Source organism: Bombus bifarius, unplaced genomic scaffold, assembly GCF_011952205.1.
Source record: "Bombus bifarius isolate JDL3187 unplaced genomic scaffold, Bbif_JDL3187 scf7180000009145, whole genome shotgun sequence".
NCBI classification, from domain to species: Eukaryota; Metazoa; Arthropoda; class Insecta; order Hymenoptera; family Apidae; genus Bombus; species Bombus bifarius.
This window is the reverse complement of record NW_022884930.1, coordinates 1,505,460-1,523,593: the sequence shown is the minus strand read 5'-3', so window position 1 is coordinate 1,523,593 and position 18,134 is coordinate 1,505,460. Positions and strand designations below refer to the sequence as shown.

At 39.6% G+C, this 18,134-nt stretch overlaps 2 protein-coding genes across 2 annotated transcripts; one reads left to right on the top strand and one right to left on the bottom strand.

Moving 5' to 3' along the window:
• The first annotated feature begins 4,365 nt into the window (after positions 1-4,365).
• On the top strand, positions 4,366-8,619 carry LOC117213952 (eukaryotic peptide chain release factor GTP-binding subunit ERF3A). Its single transcript, XM_033459701.1, has 7 exons — positions 4,366-5,010; positions 5,949-6,136; positions 6,250-6,370; positions 6,454-6,916; positions 6,997-7,303; positions 7,395-7,827; positions 7,963-8,619. Exons 1-7 carry the CDS (start codon positions 4,770-4,772, stop codon positions 8,004-8,006), a joined length of 1,797 nt encoding a protein of 598 aa, XP_033315592.1. The 5' UTR covers positions 4,366-4,769; the 3' UTR covers positions 8,007-8,619.
• A 714-nt stretch (positions 8,620-9,333) lies between these two features.
• LOC117213951 (acyl-CoA synthetase short-chain family member 3, mitochondrial) lies at positions 9,334-17,198 on the bottom strand. Its single transcript, XM_033459700.1, has 12 exons — positions 16,786-17,198; positions 14,130-14,295; positions 13,765-14,054; positions 13,398-13,494; positions 13,096-13,304; positions 12,352-12,580; positions 11,818-11,928; positions 11,548-11,747; positions 10,653-10,798; positions 10,301-10,523; positions 10,047-10,222; positions 9,334-9,880 (listed from the first exon to the last, which is right to left on the bottom strand). Exons 1-12 carry the CDS (start codon positions 16,868-16,870, stop codon positions 9,785-9,787), a joined length of 2,028 nt encoding a protein of 675 aa, XP_033315591.1. The 5' UTR covers positions 16,871-17,198; the 3' UTR covers positions 9,334-9,784.
• Between the last annotated feature and the right edge of the window lie 936 nt (positions 17,199-18,134).

The window sequence follows — 18,134 nt, the reverse complement described above, 5'->3', positions numbered from 1 at the left end:
TTTGCTCGTCAGATTTGTCAAAGTGTCATGTTTGACTCGTCAGAAGGAACTGCACTCCCTTTGATTATTTTCGTCTTTTCTGGAAGGCGACCCCCACTACGTTCGGATCACGCCACATTCTTTTACGCGAGGTAAAATAACGGCCACGAGTCGACGTTTCTGGAGGTCGCCCTGCTTAATGAACCATGCGCTTGCCACTACAATGTTTGTTTGCCGGGCAGCCGCGACGTTCCGTCTGCGACGTTGTAGGACCGCGAGCGACGGTTAGAAAATACAGCCTGTGGTAAGCCTCGTGGCGTAACAGTTCCTTAGGACAATTAATACCTGAGATTGAGGCACGTACACAGCACAAGTCCCGGTAGCCCGAGGACCCGCTATAAAACCTGGGTTTTTTCGGCAATTAAGATGTTTGCAAATGGACAGGCAGCTTTTGTCCCAAATCGATCAATGGACAGCGACGTCGATCCGAGGATCTGGGGTACTTAGACCACCACCTTGTAACGTCAATTCATATCAGAGACCAGGCCATACACCACGGACAGGATGGCACCCAGATACCTGCATATCCCTGGCGCGCACCCTCAATAGTCTTAAGTGCCTACCAGGGGCCTTGGCATTTTTATAGTTAAGGTCGTTCGGACCAAGCGAGTATTTCCTGTAAATTCCGTCCCTTGTCCTTAGATACCCCCACCCCTAGCTTTCCTCAGACACAGTATCGTCAGTAAGACTTCACTTATTCTGTATCCTTAGAATAGAATAGAAAGAATAGAACATATCTATGTCGGTCTCTACTCTTATAAGTCGCGTACTTAATGTATTGTTGTAACTAAGTCTTACATAACGTGGTTGGAGTGAATTGTGATTTATGTTAATTCAGTGCGTGTTACATTGTGATTGCTGAATTCATAATAAAGGTTGATAAAGGTTAATAAAGTTAATAGTTGTGTTACGACTCAACTATATTTTATTTTCACCAACCAACCCAAAAATTACGTGACACTGTCGAAGTCTTATCTTCGTGGGTGAGGGAAGATTGAAGCGTTTTAGGAGACCGCTTTATTCGTCTAGGCGGAAAAGAATTCACAAGAGGATGCTAACGTTAACTAACAAAATGCCTTTTCGTTTCCTGAATTGCCCCTTCTTATACGACTGTTTTCGATGAATATCTGGACAATATACCGTTCTTCGTTCGTACTATATAGTATAATTGACCACTTTAGATTATACTTATTAACACTAATCCTATCGACGCTTCGTGTATACCTATTCCTTCCTAAGTACGGTCAAAATGACCGGTAATTAAAGAAGCAATAGATTTTATGATTTAACTTAGATAATGGTTAATTCATAACTAAATGTATATAAAATACTTTCATAAAATTTCGTCCAAATTTACTTTTGTTTAATTACAATTATAGACAAATACAATTACACTTTTATCTATATAGAGATATATCTTACTCAACTTTGCTGCATTTTTTACAAATTATCTTATTATCAAATGTACATTTGCCGCATAAGTATTTCCCGCATCTTAAACAAATTTTCGTAATTTCGTAACGTTTACAATTTTTTACTTGACAAGTTTTTTTGTAATAATGGATCTGAACTTGTCGATAGTTTTATTGCATGGTTCCCCCCCCCCCCCCCGATTCTTTATATAAAAGTAATGTATGCACCATGTTTATAACAATTTTATACTACCATACTGTAGATATCATTGCAAATTTATTGGTTCGTAAACGTTGGCTTCTTTCGCTCTTCTTATCAAATCGCGTAAACCTCGTAATTTCAACAAACTCATTCCTGCTCATTGTTTTTGAAAAAAATACAGGTCTCCAAATTTTATTCCACAAATATAAGACATCTAAATTTTTTACCTGATGCACCGCGGGCATATAGCAAAGTGTTACGTCGCGTAACACTTTACCTAGCCCAGGCCACACACCGCGGGCAAGATGGCAACCAGATGTCTCTCGGATACTCACTGCGTACCCTCAACAGTCTCAAGTACCTTCCATAAATCTCATAGATTTCCTAGTAAAGGTCCTTCAAACCAAACAAACGTCTGTTTCCGAAGAATTTCCAAAGACTATTGTCTACCACGGCTTGACAAGGGAAAGTTAGTTTTTCTCACGTACGCTGCAACTTTCCTCCCACGAACCACTTTCTCTCGAGGGCGGTTAAGACCCTTCGTTTAACCAATTAACAACGAAGCCTATTTCCCTCACTCTCTTAACTAACATCGGCACCAACAAATCCGATGGTCCCGTGCGCTAGACACACCCATCCTTAGCTTTCCTCCGAGACAGCATCGTCTCCCAAGACAGTACTGATTTCACATCCTTCGAACGGTCAACATCCTTTAACCGGGTATACACACCCGTAGATCAGTCACTCACTCATCTCGTACATACGCACCAGCGTAACCGTCTTCGTTATAAGTTGTTGGAATAAACGGTGAAATATAACTTACTAGACTGTGTCATATTCATTCAACCACCTCTGTTATCTTAACCGAAACAGGGGAACGACTACTTCGCGGCGTCGATTCACCGAATCGTAGCGAGAATTTACGCCTCTCGCTGACGCGTTTTCCTCGCGATCGCGTCTCTCCGCGAACGGTCGTAACACAGAGCAATAAATACATCTAGTTTTGTTGCATCTAGCTCCCTCTTAGTTCCCAGTACTCTAAATGCTTCTTCTTTTAATAATTTTTTTTGAAAAGTCTGGACATTTCTAGGGTAAATATTCAATAGGGAATATAAAATTATTGTCAAATTTGATGTGCTTTACTTTTCCTTTTATAACGACTTTACACAAAATGCTCTGAGAAGATGCTTTCTGTCTGAGTTTTAGAGATAACAAGGTTAGATGTCGACTAATTGACCAACAAACTACCTTAGTCGAAAGGATAATAGCAAGTAAGAATATGGTCTGTAATGGCAATATTTATACGAAAGTATTGATAAGTATTGGCCGTTTTCCACCAACGGTTACTCGAGGGTGCAGTTGGGAAAGCTTTTCCCGTGTTTTATCGCAATGAGCGATAACCCTGAGAAATTTCTCGACTTTTAAAATGTTTGTAACAATGGACTGCTTAGAATTATTGAATGGTTGCTTAGGATTACTACGGGCCTGAGTTAATATGTCTTGACAGCTGGCCATCTTGATCGAGGGACGAATTATGTTTTATGACAACATTACGGGTCTAACAGCTGTTATTATTTGTTATTACTGATTTTGTTTATCATTTGACTTTGAGATAGCCTTTTCTTTGATTGCATTTATTTTACAAATAACTAACATATTTTGTCGGGCGGTCAAAATGACCGTTCACGATAGGCAAGGCAGAGTAGAAATTTTTCTCAGAAAATAAAAGAGCAAACTAAAAACAAATACCGAAAAATATATTGTACGCGTGTTTTAGGAAAAGTCGGAAATTATGAAACGATATGATAAAATTTAAATATGGTTAAATTTGTGTAGAAGTTCGAGAGCGGTCAATTTGTCCGCTGCTGGTAGGTTTAGTCCGTTCGGGATTTTGGGTGACCCTCGGTTTGTGGTTATGACGCACATCTGCCTTTTTCTGGGAAAGTCCGAATTTCCATCCCCTAAATTGCAAACTTTACGATGCGGACCTCATTAAGAGAATGACACACCCCGAGTGTCCGATGGGTCAAATTTAAAGCAAACATCTGGTATGAATCAGCAATACTAGAGGATATGCGCCCACGAGAGTACACAATTACAAGATTTGAAATAATAGATTCCCATCCCATAAAAATTGTAGTAAGAAGGGATAGTTGCTATATAAGGATCAGGTGAAGCTTCTTAGGAAGTATTAACGAAGTCATATAACAGTCATACTCTTCGTGTTACTCGTGTTACCTCGTGTTACCTCGTGTTATCTCGTGTTAGTGTAACTAAGTTAACTAAACATAACGTTATTGTGCATCTTGTACATACTTGTGTACACTAAAGAGTGCAAAAAAATAACATACTCCGCATCTCTACTTACTTCCACCTTGAGCGTTAATCTCGTTCAAGGTTCGTGATATTAACAGATACTTAGTTGAGAATTCGCATCAGCGTCTGAAAAGACAATTATCGGAGCTAAATTCATACAAGCATATTAGAGAGAATTTTACGCGATAGTGCAACACGCAAATGCAAATATATTAAAATCGGATTGATATGACTATATTACGTGGTGTTATAATGATGTTCGCGCGCTAGCGTAACTCGTCCGTACATAAAACGAGTTTAAATTTCGCTCTTAATTCTATTGGCAATCCTGCTACTGCTGGGTGATCTAAATTCACACGATCGTGTAACGCGTAACAAATGGAATTTGGTGGTACCAACATTATCGTGTGACTAGAGATATTTTAGCAAAATCGCGGACTTAAATATTAGAACGTCATTTGTTGTACTGGTCATAAGTTCGTGACACTTATTATCTTTTCGATTTTGTAACGACGGTAATCCGGTTGAATGCGGTAAAACGACGGAACGTTCTCGAGTTGAAAGTTGGTGTTTTGATGTTTGCAGTTCCGGCGAAGTAGAACAACGAAACAGACCACGGGGGTCGCACGCGGGGTACCGATACGCGTGTACGGTGTTGCGCGGATATCATAAATAATTATTTTTTTAAACCCCGTCCCAGTTGTAATCGCGGTTTAATCGAAATCCTTCACGTAGCGTAGCGTGATTTCCGTGTTCGATTAATCTACGAGGTCGGTTCAACTATTGAACTCTTAATAAATATGGCGAACAGTGTAGCACCAGATTCATGGGAACAGCAGGCGGATAACGGAGACATCGGTCCACCACAGGATAAGTCCATCGAAAGCAAATTTTCCACTCTGAATGTAAATGCTGCGGAATTCGTGCCTTCTTTCTGCATTAATTCTTCACCGCAGAACAGTAATACGGCCGACAGTTCCTGCAATGTTGCTGTCATGATGAATTCTGTAACCACTTCTATGCCTCCTGAAATACATCATGGTTAGTTTTGAAATAAAACTCGATTAACCATTAATTATGTCTTTCCAAACAAATGTACAGGCTATTAATATAAAGGGAAAGCATGTAAGGTTCTTGTTATTGTAAGTCATTTGTAATGTAACTGATGCGGCTAACCCCCATTACTTTACTCGCATACTCATTCTTGTCTTTCATATATTTGTTAATGAAAGATGATAGTTGATTTCTGGGTTTAGTTTAATGTCTGTCTTCTCATTGTAAGTTGATATTACTAAATTGCTGCTTTTTGGGAAGAGACAAGTTACACACAATACATATATTTAATATTAACCCAATATTGTGCAATAATTAAACTGATGCTAAATTCAAAGTATTTATTTGTACAGCAATTAAGGGCATGAAGTTAGGAATTAGATATGTATACTATAATAATTTTGTTTATATAATAGCATTAATATAGATCAAAATATTCGTATACAAATTCTAATATTCTTTGAATAAAAATGTGTCAGATTTATAAGAAAACGTACTAGAGTAGAGTAAAAAGAAATATTAAATTTATTGGTTTATTTATATTTTGAGAAGAGAAGATGCGTCGTTCGATTATTATTAAATAAGACATGAATATCAAAATAATATTTCCAATACAATATGATAATGTTTTGAAATGTTTTACATAACTTTACATTATAACAATGTATTATTTTCGATGAATCTACTATTTTCACGACCGATAGATAAATATTAGCGGAGGTAATAACTTATTACGTTAAGAGGGTTCATAAACATTTATGGAAATAAGATGATTATACAAGATGACATGGAAATATAGGGAAATAATAAACCATAGAGAGTTCTTTTGACATTCTTCTGGTTTATAAACTGTTAACGAGCATTTCTTTATTTTTGCTTTGATAGGAAATTTTTCCTTTTATTACAAATTTGTATATGTTTATTAGGTAATACTACGCCAGTAGTTCTACCAGATCCAGTGGGCAATCGTGTGGAGGAACCACCTGCTGGAGGAGGGGCTCCACCTCCGAATGTTACCGATCAAATGAATACTAGCCCAGAACATCAACCAGCTGATTCATGGGAAGAAGCAGCGGTAGATGGTGATCCTCTTTTAACTCCTGAAAATGAAGAAGTACGCCGAAGCTTTTATGTATATAATAAGATCTTTCTTAGACTTTGGTTTATCTTTTAAAATACTCCTTTTATCAGACGATTACTTAGAATTTTTTGTTTTTACGTTTTTAGGCTGAAAACGAAGAGGATGAGGAAATGGTTGTTAAAATCCCTAAGAAAAAGCCTGTTAAAGTAACGGAAGATACTAAGAGTAAAAAGGAACATGTTAACGTAGTTTTTATTGGGCACGTTGGTACGTAAGAATTCTATTAGCGAGTTAAGATATGTGAGAATATATTTCAATCAGCATCGACTCCATTTTGATATGTATTATAGATGCAGGAAAATCAACGATCGGAGGCCAGATTATGGCATTGACAGGAATGGTTGATAAAAGAACTTTAGAAAAGTACGAAAGAGAAGCGAAAGAAAGGAGTAGAGAGACTTGGTATCTGAGTTGGGCTCTAGATACAAACCAAGAAGAACGAGAGAAGGGGAAGACGGTGGAAGTCGGTAGAGCGTATTTTGAAACCGAGCGAAAGCATTTCACAATTTTAGATGCGCCTGGTCATAAGAGTTTTGTACCTAATATGATTGGCGGAGCTGCACAAGCTGATCTCGCGGTGTTAGTTATTTCTGCGCGGAAAGGAGAATTCGAAACTGGTTTCGATAGAGGGGGTCAAACAAGGGAACATGCGATGCTGGCTAAAACTGCTGGTGTTAAACATCTGGTTGTGCTAGTGAATAAAATGGATGACCCAACCGTAGAGTGGGATGAAAGAAGATACAACGAGTGCAGGTATGTTGTATAATATATCGTAAATTTAAGATACGATAGTCTTGTTTAGAATAGGAAATTAATTTATTTATATGATTTAGGGATAAAATATTACCATACCTCCGTAAATTGGGATTTAATCCTGCTAAAGATCTTACGTTCATGCCAGTCTCAGGACAGCTTGGTTACGGTTTGAAAGATCCGATACCAGAACATCTTTGTACATGGTACACTGGTCCGCCGTTTATATCCTTCATCGATTCCCTACCTTCGCTTAATCGTAAAAATAATGGGCCTTTCATCATGCCCATTGTTGATAAATATAAAGATATGGGAACAGTGGTAATGGGAAAGGTCGAGGCTGGAGAAGCGAAAAAAGGACAATCGCTACTTGTTATGCCGAATAGGGTATACTTGTTCTATTTTAACAAGATATATATTTCAATATCGAATCGACTACTTGTGCTAATATATTTTATACCTTATTACGTTTTATTAGACGGCAGTGACGGTAGATCAGTTGTGGTCCGATGACGAAGAAGTGACATCGGTTGGACCTGGCGAGAACGTAAAGATTAAATTAAAAGGTATCGAAGAAGAAGACGTAAGCCCTGGATTTGTTCTTTGTGACAGCAACAATCCGATAAAAACGGGAAAAGTGTTTGACGCTCAAGTTGTAATTTTGGAGCATAAGAGCATTATCTGCGCTGGCTATAGTGCTGTGATGCACATTCACTGTGCAGCGGAAGAAGTTAGAGTGAAAGCATTGATCTGTTTGGTCGACAAAAAGACTGGGGATAAAAGTAAAACCAGGCCGAGGTTCGTCAAACAGGATCAAGTGGCAATAATGAGAATCGAATGCGCAGGTGTCATTTGCCTTGAAAGATTTAAGCTATTTCCACAGATGGGACGTTTCACCCTTAGGGATGAAAGTAAGTATTACGGGTTTTACGCGCGCGCGTGTTGCGTATATGCATTTAAATCTGAAAAGTTTCCATTTCAAGCGGATTACGAGTTCTTACTTATCAACGATCGAGTTCTAACTGGTTTTTTCTTGTTACTTTTAGATAAGACTATTGCAATTGGCAAGGTGCTGAAGGTGGTGGAGTAAAGTTGCTCAACTGTGACCACAGATTGGGATAATAATCGACTTTGATAACGAGAAATACACAAGAGATGCAAGCCGAATACAGTACGCACGAGAAAAAAACGGAACTAGCGTGATTACTCGCGAACTACTGTTAATGTAACATACACTCATCTTACACAAGAAGCAAAAAAAGTTCTACATCAAAGAAAAGCACATACATCGTATGCACAGACAGTTGGGTCGGGGTTTGGGGTTACGGGGGTGGGGGGGAGGGAGGGTATTTATAACCTGAGATAAAGAAAAAAAGCAAATAGATTTGATTATATAGATAAGGAGACAAAACCACTAAAAAAACTCAAGAGCGCGTGTTCCTCCTAATTAGGTAAGCTGAACCACAGCACTCACATTGAGTTCATTACAAATAAATTAATGATCAAATGACAAACAGTGTCTCCTTAATATTGTAAAACACGATATTTTTATTCTTCTGAGGTGAGAGACATTAATGAACGTAAAAGAAGAGAATAACAATTACAAGATAAAAACTAAGGAAAATATTATTAATATTATTATAATGATTATTGAATAATTATTATTAAATTGGTGGTAAGAAGCGAAAGGATACTAAAAAAAACAAATACAGAAATTTATTAAATCTGCCAGATAGTGTTACACGACAATTTATAATTATAAAATTAATATTATTATTACTACTATTACACCGTTTCTTATTGCATTGTCATTAAAAAGAAATTTGCAACAAAAATGTGCTCTACTAATTTCGATAAGAGGTTTCATGTGTATGATTGATTTGCTTTTTCTTGCACGTACTGTTTCTGTTAATACGATTGGTGTTTGACGGCGCCAAGGTTCGTGTATTGTATCGATGTATTACGTGTCTATAACACCAGATATTCTTACACTGTGCTTCTTCAGAAAAAAGTTTCGATGATTTATAGCGTTATATGCGATAAAAGAAAATTAATGTCGAGATTTAACTGAAAGGAAGTTAATATAGAGAATTTTCAAAGCAGACATTTTGTGAGTGCTTTCTTTACATGTATTACTGCTTCTTTTTTCTTTGCTGCTAATTTTTATAGATATTAAAGTATCTACATCTCTTGTCCTATTCTTTTTACTTCTTACGTTTATTATTATCCTTTATTTCACGTCTCGTATCGGATCTGTTTCCTGACAAAACAGATTTCACAGGCAATTAATTTTATTCCTATAAATTGTTGCAAGTTGCAATTGCAAAGTTTGTGTTTTATGGTTGTTATATTTTTTTAAATTGTTAATATTATTACGATCGATACATTAAAAAAATGCTGATGTAATTTTTCTTTTCTTTTTTTTTTTTTTCTTACTCACCATAATTTCAGTAATACAAAGTAGAAGCGACAGCATGAAACATATTACGGTGAAAGGAAGGCGGTGATATATTTAATAGAAATAGTTTTCTTTTTCTATCATACGAAATATTTGTTCCCGTATGATTTTTTATAATTTAAAGTATATTACATTCGTTGTCCAAGTAAATTATATAATTACAGCAAAGGCCTAACGGCGATGCAGATTACACAAGTTGCTGAAATTTCGAGTTTATTTACTGTTATGGCGAACTCGACAATTTTAGTGCAATCGACTAAAGTAATTATCAAATCGAGTTTTTCCACGTGTGATTTTGTCAAGACGCTCTTCTATGCGTGTCAACTATATGCCATACGTAGGTTTATTACATTTTATATATGATTATTGAAACATTTATAATAAAAATGGTAAAAGCTTAATTACACTTATTATTGAGGATCCGGTGCTAATTTAGCGTAACCGAGTTTCCGAAGTACTTCCTTGATTTCGACGTATACCGATGCATCTTCCACTGTACTTGAAATCTACAAATAAAAGAACAAATATTTTACATCGACGATTAACGAATGAATAAATAATGTATTCTTATCTCGTATGCAAATCCAATTTCATTATTCGAACCGACAAAGTCGTTCGCTTATCGCCAATTTCTCACGTTTCTTCGTACGTTTCGTTAAACGATCGATTTACCTTTACCAGCTTCGATCGAGCTAAATTAGCGATAGATTTACGAATCAATTTTCCCGAACGTGTTCGAGGTAACGCTCTCACGGCTGCAGCTGTTTTAAAAGATGCTATGGGACCGATCAAGTTTCTTACTCGCGCCACCAATTCCTCGTTAATCTGTTTTTCGTTTCTCATCGCTTCTACAGAGACAGATACGTGGTATTATCAACAAGGTATATTCCCTCGATATACACATTTTTCTAAGCCAAAATCTTCACCTTCTTTCATTATATAAAGACACAAAGGTATTTCTCCTTTGGTCGGATCTGGAACGCCGACTACAGCCGCGTCTACGATATCTGGATGAGCCAACACGACGTCCTCGAGGGCGGAGGTGGATAATCTGTGGCCGGCAACGTTGATAACGTCATCGTCGCGTGCCATCACATAAACGTAGCCGAATTCGTCTTTATAGCCAACGTCCATGGTGTCGTAGTAACCCTGTATTCGATCGGTTAAATCATTAAATCCTTGTAAAACGTCGTCGTCGTCGTCGTACGTACGTGTACGTTTCGTAATGCGATCGTAAGGTAAAGGCGACGAGTTGTTGGTATCAAGAATAAGACTCACTGGATACGTGGAAAAATATATTTCCTCGAATCTGTCGTCGTCTTGGTAGAGCGTGGATATGCAGCCGGGCGGTAATGGTAATTTTATGGCGATTCTACCTAATTCACGCGCTTCCGCCTCGCTGCTGTTTTCTCGTAGTATGTCGACTAGGTAGTAAAAAGAAATTTTACTCGTATTCGTTAAAATATTCGTTAAAACGGAATAACTTTTTTAAAGGTTAAACATACAAACATGTTTTTGTGAAATAAATAATTATAATATATGAAAAATTTATCGGATTTAAATATATAATTTTTTATCGATCTATAAATAATGTTGATTTAGCAATAATTTTTATTAATAAATATTTGATAATTTAATATCAAAGAATTTTAAAGATTTAGATTAATTTCAAAATTAATAATAACATACAGGGTGGTTGGTAACAGGGTGGTACAAGCGGAAAGGAGGTGATTCTATAGAATAAAATTTTATAGAATAAAAATTTTTTTTTTTTTAATTTTTTTAGAAATCTACAGTGAGATCCGTTATAACGAGACGCGATAAAGTGAACGAAACATTTTTATTCCATATTTTCGACTTCTTTTTTCGCGTAGAATCACACCCTTTCCGCTTGTACCACCAGTTACCAACCACCCTGTATAAGCAATTAGGCAAATTAAATATGTCCACCTGTTTAACAAAATCATGGCTTAATGAATTTCATTTTGGATCTATCTGTCCAATCGGACCAAGTGTCTCGGACGAGTAAAGTGCCATTTTTGCACCATTCATTTCCACCTTTGTTTATCGTCCAGTAAAGCTATCCTTGCGATTTTTCGAGAAACTCGAATCGTTCGGTCCAATCTTAGAAACGTTACTCCGCTTTAAAGCACGCACGTAGCACGAAACTTACTGTGATAGCCGGGAATCGGAAGACCGGTACTATATTTCGGTAAACCAGGATTGTGCCCGTAATCGAGACACAATGCCGTAATAGGGTGTCCAGTTTCCGATTGCCACCAATTGTTGAGGATCGGCACCTTGAACGCTTTCTCTGCCCACGTTTTCGTCTTGTAGTCGCAGAATTCTCCAGCAACGAATACGGTCTTCAAACTACAAAATGCGAACGCCTGCTTCACCGAGACTATATATCGACTATACGCCACTTTGCAAAAATACGTACCACTGCATGGAATATTTTCGACCCAGCAACAGATCCGGATCGACGCGCCTTATAACGCGCAGCGCAGTGGGCACGCAAAACAATGCGTTCACACGGTGCTGATCGATCACCCTGTAAAACAACGGCTACTCTGTTGGACCGGTTCACGCGAGATAGGCAAAACATGGAAGCAATCGCGTTAAACGGCGATTAATAGGCTAATAACCGGGTTGTAATTGAAAGACGAAATTGACGATCGATAGTTGGATTTATAATATCGTTGTATTTTAACCCTTTGCACTGCTACGTCGAGTGCGACTCGACGTCGGTTTTTATCTCGGCAGCTCGTTTGTCGAGTCCCACTCGCTGGCCATAAAACTGGTATTTACGCGGATTTCTTTCGTCCTTTGTTTATTTAAATCGTCTTATTTCTCAGTTCAAGTAAATTTCAGATAAAACGCTCGAAAGCGTTGGCAGCTGCTGCTAACGAAATTGAAATAAAATTCGCAGTGCAAAGGATTAACACGGAATAAGATGCACGTTAAATGTTCAAACCTAAAGTATTGCGCTGCATCCGGTGTCCTATCGGGTTTTCCCTCGTACATCACGCTGGTGGCACCATAGAGCAGAGGTCCGTAACAGATGTAAGAATGTCCGACCACCCATCCCATATCCGAGGCTACCCACCAAACGGAATCCTTGTCCATACCATAAACTGTTTTCATCGTCCAACAAACGGCAACCAAATGGCCACCGACCGATCTCAAAATCCCTTTCGGTTGACCTTTAGCGAAACAGTTTGATTTTCTTCGTGCGATATTCACGGTGAAACGAATTCCATCGTTTCCATCGCACGTGCTTTCCCCATAAATCCTTTACACGCTTCGTTCAAGGGCAACGTTTCCTCCGAAACGCGCACCTATCGCGCATCTAATTAAAAGTACGTGACGCCGGCTCATTTGACCGTTTAACGACTTTGCTACGCATAATATGAATTTTTATGCGTACCAAGTTTCGCGGCAAATGAAATTCGCATCGTACGATTCAAAGTTAGAAATTAACGAGTTTCGACGGAACAATACCGCGCAAGCAATTCGGAACGACCGAACAAATATTTCGATATAACGCGTACGAAGAGAGTCGTACGAGAGACGATCGATCGATTCTGCTTTCTCGCTCCAAGCAAATGCTCGCTCGACAAGTTGGAAACAGCTGATCGCAAGTTGAGAATATTTTTATGATATTTCTATCCAAAGTACGTGGTACAGCTACTATTACTACCAGAAGAAGGTACGTTACCTGTTGTTCCCGAGGTGTACAGAATGTACAACGGCGCGTTTGCCTCGACAGGCTGACACGCACGAGGTTTCGATCTATCCATCACGTCGTCCCAGTCGTACTGATCCTCCGAAAGAGCACTCTGCCAGATGTTTCTTCTTTGAAATACGATGCATCGTGGCCTCTTTACCGAGATAATCTTCATAGCGCTGTTTAACATGTCGGTGTATCTGCGCGTAAAGCGAATTTCTCTATTTAGACGCGTATTTCGATGGCGAATTTTGCCGAAGCGCTGTCATTTCAGAGAACGTAAACGAGCGTACTTGACGATTTTCGACGGTTCCAGGCCACAGCTGGCCGCGATCACTACCTTTGGCTTCGCGTGATTTATTCTGACGGCCAATTCGTTCGCCGCGAATCCTAAAAACATACGATAACGAGATACACTTGTTCGTTAGTCGTCCTTCGAATCGTTCGACGTTACGATCCGCAGTCTCCTTCGATCGTTCGCGATATTACGAATATCAGGGAAACAGTTTCGTTCTCCTACGAGAAGCGTACGTAGATGGAACGATCGGTTCTAAGCGCGAACGCAAGTAGTACGAGTCGGTGTATTCCGCGTGTGCGACGCTCGATCGCGCGGCGGATCGTAGAGACCGTTACTTTTAGAAAATCTGGAAATAGTTTTACCGCCAAATACGACGGAGTGAACCGCGCCGAGTCGCGTAGTCGCCAAAATCGCTATTATAGTTTCGGGAATCAAGGGCATGTAGATGATGACCGCGTCGCCCTCGCCCACGCCCATATCGGCCAGCGCTCCAGCCAACAGGGACGTTTTGTCCAAAAGCTCGTTGTACGTTACTTTGCGAATCGTCGATATTTGAGGACTGTCGTGAATCAATGCCACTTTGTCCCCATTTCCAGCGAGAACGTGTCGATCCACCGCATTGTAACAGGCGTTCAATTCTCCGCCTACGAACCTGCCGAACGAACATATTTTTATTTAAACGACGATCCAAGCGGAGCATGCGAGATCACGGACAAGCAGCTTTTACCATTTCGTAAACGGTTGTTTAGAGTTATCCAGCACCTTGTCCCAAGGTTTGCTCCAATCTATGCACCGCGCCACTTCTCCCCAAAAACGTTCAGGATTCTCCAAGGATTCCTTGTAAGCTTCGTCGTACCTCGGACAGGGAATGTGATGGGGATTGACGATGTAATCTACACGAACAGAAGCGTTACACGATTTCGAGGGGAAAATCTTTTCTCGCGAGTTATTTTCTTCGATAAGAAAGCAACGCGATCCAACGATTCCGAAAGAACGAACTATCGATAAATCGTATTATTTTTTTTTATCCACGCTCTTCCATCCTATCGATTAACGTTCTCTGTCGCATACACGCTGTCGAATACGTACGATAAATGTCGATCGTTATATCGGATCATTTACGAAAAAAAAAAAAAAAAAGAAAAAAATAACGTGCTCGTTTAACGATCGACCGATAAATATCACAGACAGGGAGAGAATCGTGGTATTGATCGATCGCTAAATGAAAATTCAAACTGCGATTTAATGCTAAAATCGAGCACGCGTCGTGCCCATGTACGATACGTTCTCGAAGATTGGAATAAATCTCTTAGGAATCAAATGGACGTAAAGTCGCGTGGGGCAGATGGAAGTCGAGATCCCGCGAGCTTGGCAATCATTTTCTTACGAAGGGATATGTCGAAAAATGTAATCGCGATCCCGATTCGAGAACATCCAACGTCCGACTTCCGCAAATTTCGAGATCGTATCGCAACGTGTTAAGGATAACGTTGACTTCTGTAATCTGCGTTATATGGTCGCGTTTCATGAATATTTAAAGGTCGCGTGTTGGTATCGCTGTCTTACTGATATTTTTTACCTCCGCCGATGAATAATTCATCGCAAGTTGTCGGTACCAAGTTCATAGTAATTTCCTATGCTGCCCGCGCCCCTTTAACACGTCCCTCGCGTGTGTGCGTGTCTACTTCCGTGTGTATCGTGTGAATTACGAACGTCGTGTGAAAACAGTCTTAACGTATCGTTGTTTACGCTGCTTAAGATAATCGAAATTTTACCTTCAGCTTGCCAATAGCGCGATACCCCAGCTTCCCTCCGTTTTACACGCGTTCCTCTTTCTCAGACAGCTTCTTCTTAATTCTACTAGACGCGTTTATATTAAACACGATCGATTTTTATTTCGCCGGATACGGTGCAAACGCGTATAGATAGAAGAATACGACAAAATCGAAAGAGAAACGATTTAGTAATCGAAAGCGTGAAACGTTCGAGTAGGCGAAAGCTGGAAAATTTATTCCGTTCTCGACGGTCGATGTTCGTTCGACTTGACCGTTCCAAAAAGCAAAGTGAATATACGTGGCGGTTGTACCTATATATACGTACGCTGGCTAATTTAGAATTTCACAAGCTGTATATTTATCGTACATGTGGTACGTCTGAACTCTGAACGTTAAAGTATAGCGAAAGCAACTCGTCTTATTCGAAAGCATCGCGTGATAAGGCGAGTATTTCGTTCGGAACGACGATATTTCGACGAACACGTACGTACGTAGCCGTAAAAAATGTCCTCCTTCTCTTTAACGCTTTATTCGAGTTCCAGTAAGCGTACGATCTTCGTATTTTCTCTATTACTTTACCGTTCTGTACGTGTAAGTGTTCGCTTCTTGAAAGCGTAGCGCGTAGTACGTTGTTGTCGTCGTTACGTTCCTGTTGTAGGAATCGACCGCGTGTTTTTCGCGTCTTCGATCCAAGGATTCTCCGTGGGATGGAGATTCGGAGATCGAGCAGACCATCTAGCAACGCCAAGCTTTCGCTATTCCGAATATCGTTCGACGACACGAGCTCGATTTGCCTCGTTATCCGCTCGATAAATTCGATATAGTTTCTTCGCACCGAACTCTACGGCTTACGAAATTCTAAATGAAATAGCGTAGGTGAGTATATGGACACCATCGTGTCCACGTACAACCGTAAATATTCGATTCGAACTTCTCTTATGTCAGCTGTTTCGCGCTAACCACCGTCAACGAATACGTTTTTCGCAAAATTCGTTCGTTCTACATACGAAAAAAGTATCGGATTCGGAACGAATTTCGCGCTAGCTGCTTTATAATTTCGTTTACAGTGCCCTTCGTATGGAAATTCTCTGCCCTCCCTTCGTCCCCTGTCGCTATCTGCCGCACCGTGCATTTAATTATACGTCAACGTTTAGTAGCTCCGAATGCATCTGGAAAATAGCAGCTGCGTCGGATAATTTGATTAAAGTAATGGGTATTATCCGTGGACTTCCTTAACAATGAAATTTCGACGTTGCGCGGAACGGAAACTCTTACACCTACCGCGTCGACGTTAATCGCACCGGCAAGCGAAAATGTTCCAACACGGAGAAATCTAATTACGGATAAAACGCGTGGCAAATACGCGCGTCAGTTATTAGAAAAAACAGCGAGTTTCCGAAGAAAATTAGTTTGGAGACGATAGCGAGCTTTCGACGAGAGAAACGTTCCTTCTCCTTCTCCGCTTTCTCTTTCTCTAGTCTCCTCTTTGTCGGAGATTCGTCGCGCGACTCTTTACAAATTTCTTTAAATCGAAATTGTTAACTCAAATATTATTCTTCTATCGAATGATTACCGTTCGATCGAAACGCTAGATAAAGAGACGTTTACCTGATCCATCGCTGTTTTGTAGATCTTTCGAATTGGCGATCAACGATTGGAAACTCATCTCGCTCGAGATCCGACCGTGAGACATCGAAGAACGAAGAATCGAATTAAAAGGTGCGACGCTTTTCTATCTACTCGGAGGCTAAGTCCCACCACGATTCAGCCTGATAGATTTACGATCTATCGGATCGTTGAACGATATGCTGCAAATCACGTTAAATCACCGCCGCCTGATAGCCTGATTATCACACGTAAAATACGATTATGGCAGTAAATGGGTAAACACGGGTTTCGTGCGATTTTTCTCCGGCAAATATTACAGCGACAAGAGGTCGGCTATATCACGGCAACACCAATACGTTGTCCGATCATAGAATCCTCCACCCTTGGATTTTGATAGGTCTCTGTCGAATCGTGGATCAGTGGAAAATAAGGTTCTTGTTAGTTTCTCGCTCCGGTATACGTATATAATGAATTTCAGCTAAAGGTTTGGCATATTTCGAGAAAGCGATAAACAATAACGTGATAATATTTCTTACTTTGTGTGGAGACGCGTCCGTGATAGAACGTCGAACGTTATATAAACGTCGATGTGCGATATAATGCGTCAATAGCAATAACAGTGGCAAAATACGTCGAGACAGGGATTTTTAAGTCGGATTCATGACAAATCGCGTAACCGGCGATGACGTTAAAATTGCTACGATTAAGTAAATTCTGTTATTCTACGTTCAACGAATGGCATTCTTCCTTTATCGTTCTATTTTATCTTTCGTTGCGGCTATCGCGAATGCAACGACCGAAAAAAGGGACGAAAAATCGAGGGATAAAGACGAATCGGTCGCTTTCACCTTTCCACGAACTCGTAAAATCAATCTTGCGATATTTGGGAAATTCGGAAACTCGTCATGAGCTACTATCTAATAGCGATAAAAATGTTTAAAGTCAAGGTATCGAGATAGCAAGATGGAAATTTCCAATTAACGTTACTTCGTTGATCGAATTGTCGGTTTTGTTCGCGGATCGAACCCTAATCTCTCGTAAAATCTTTCGCGGACGAAAGAACTTAAGGTATCTCCGCTTAAACTTTCCGATTGTTGTTACAAAGATAAACCATGGTGGTTAAATTTGAACTGTCTGGAGGGTCCTGGTGTTAGAACGGTACACAAATAATAAATACACTGAATGAAAATTGCGATCGAGTTCGAGCAGGAACCACGGAGCGTTGCCACGCGGACGATATACGAGCTGAAACTAACGATGATCGTTATTGTATTGAATTTCGTATTATTCACTTTCTGAATCCACTTCCCCGGTGAATTTTGATCCGAGGGTCGCTGCATTTAATTTAG

What these genes read in the sequence shown, in the direction of transcription:
- LOC117213951 (XM_033459700.1), bottom strand. Translation starts at nt 16,870, where the DNA reads ATGTCTCACGGTCGGATCTCGAGCGAGATGAGTTTCCAATCGTTGATC. An exon ending in TATATTTTTCCACGTATCCA is followed by an intron (nt 10,524 to 10,652) that starts GTGAGTCTTATT and finishes GATCGAATACAG; the next exon opens with GGTTACTACGACACCATGGA. An exon ending in TCTTTATATAATGAAAGAAG is followed by an intron (nt 10,223 to 10,300) that starts GTGAAGATTTTG and finishes CTGTCTCTGTAG; the next exon opens with AAGCGATGAGAAACGAAAAA.
- LOC117213952 (XM_033459701.1), top strand. Translation starts at nt 4,770, where the DNA reads ATGGCGAACAGTGTAGCACCAGATTCATGGGAACAGCAGGCGGATAAC. An exon ending in GCCTCCTGAAATACATCATG is followed by an intron (nt 5,011 to 5,948) that starts GTTAGTTTTGAA and finishes TATGTTTATTAG; the next exon opens with GTAATACTACGCCAGTAGTT. An exon ending in TTTCACCCTTAGGGATGAAA is followed by an intron (nt 7,828 to 7,962) that starts GTAAGTATTACG and finishes TGTTACTTTTAG; the next exon opens with ATAAGACTATTGCAATTGGC.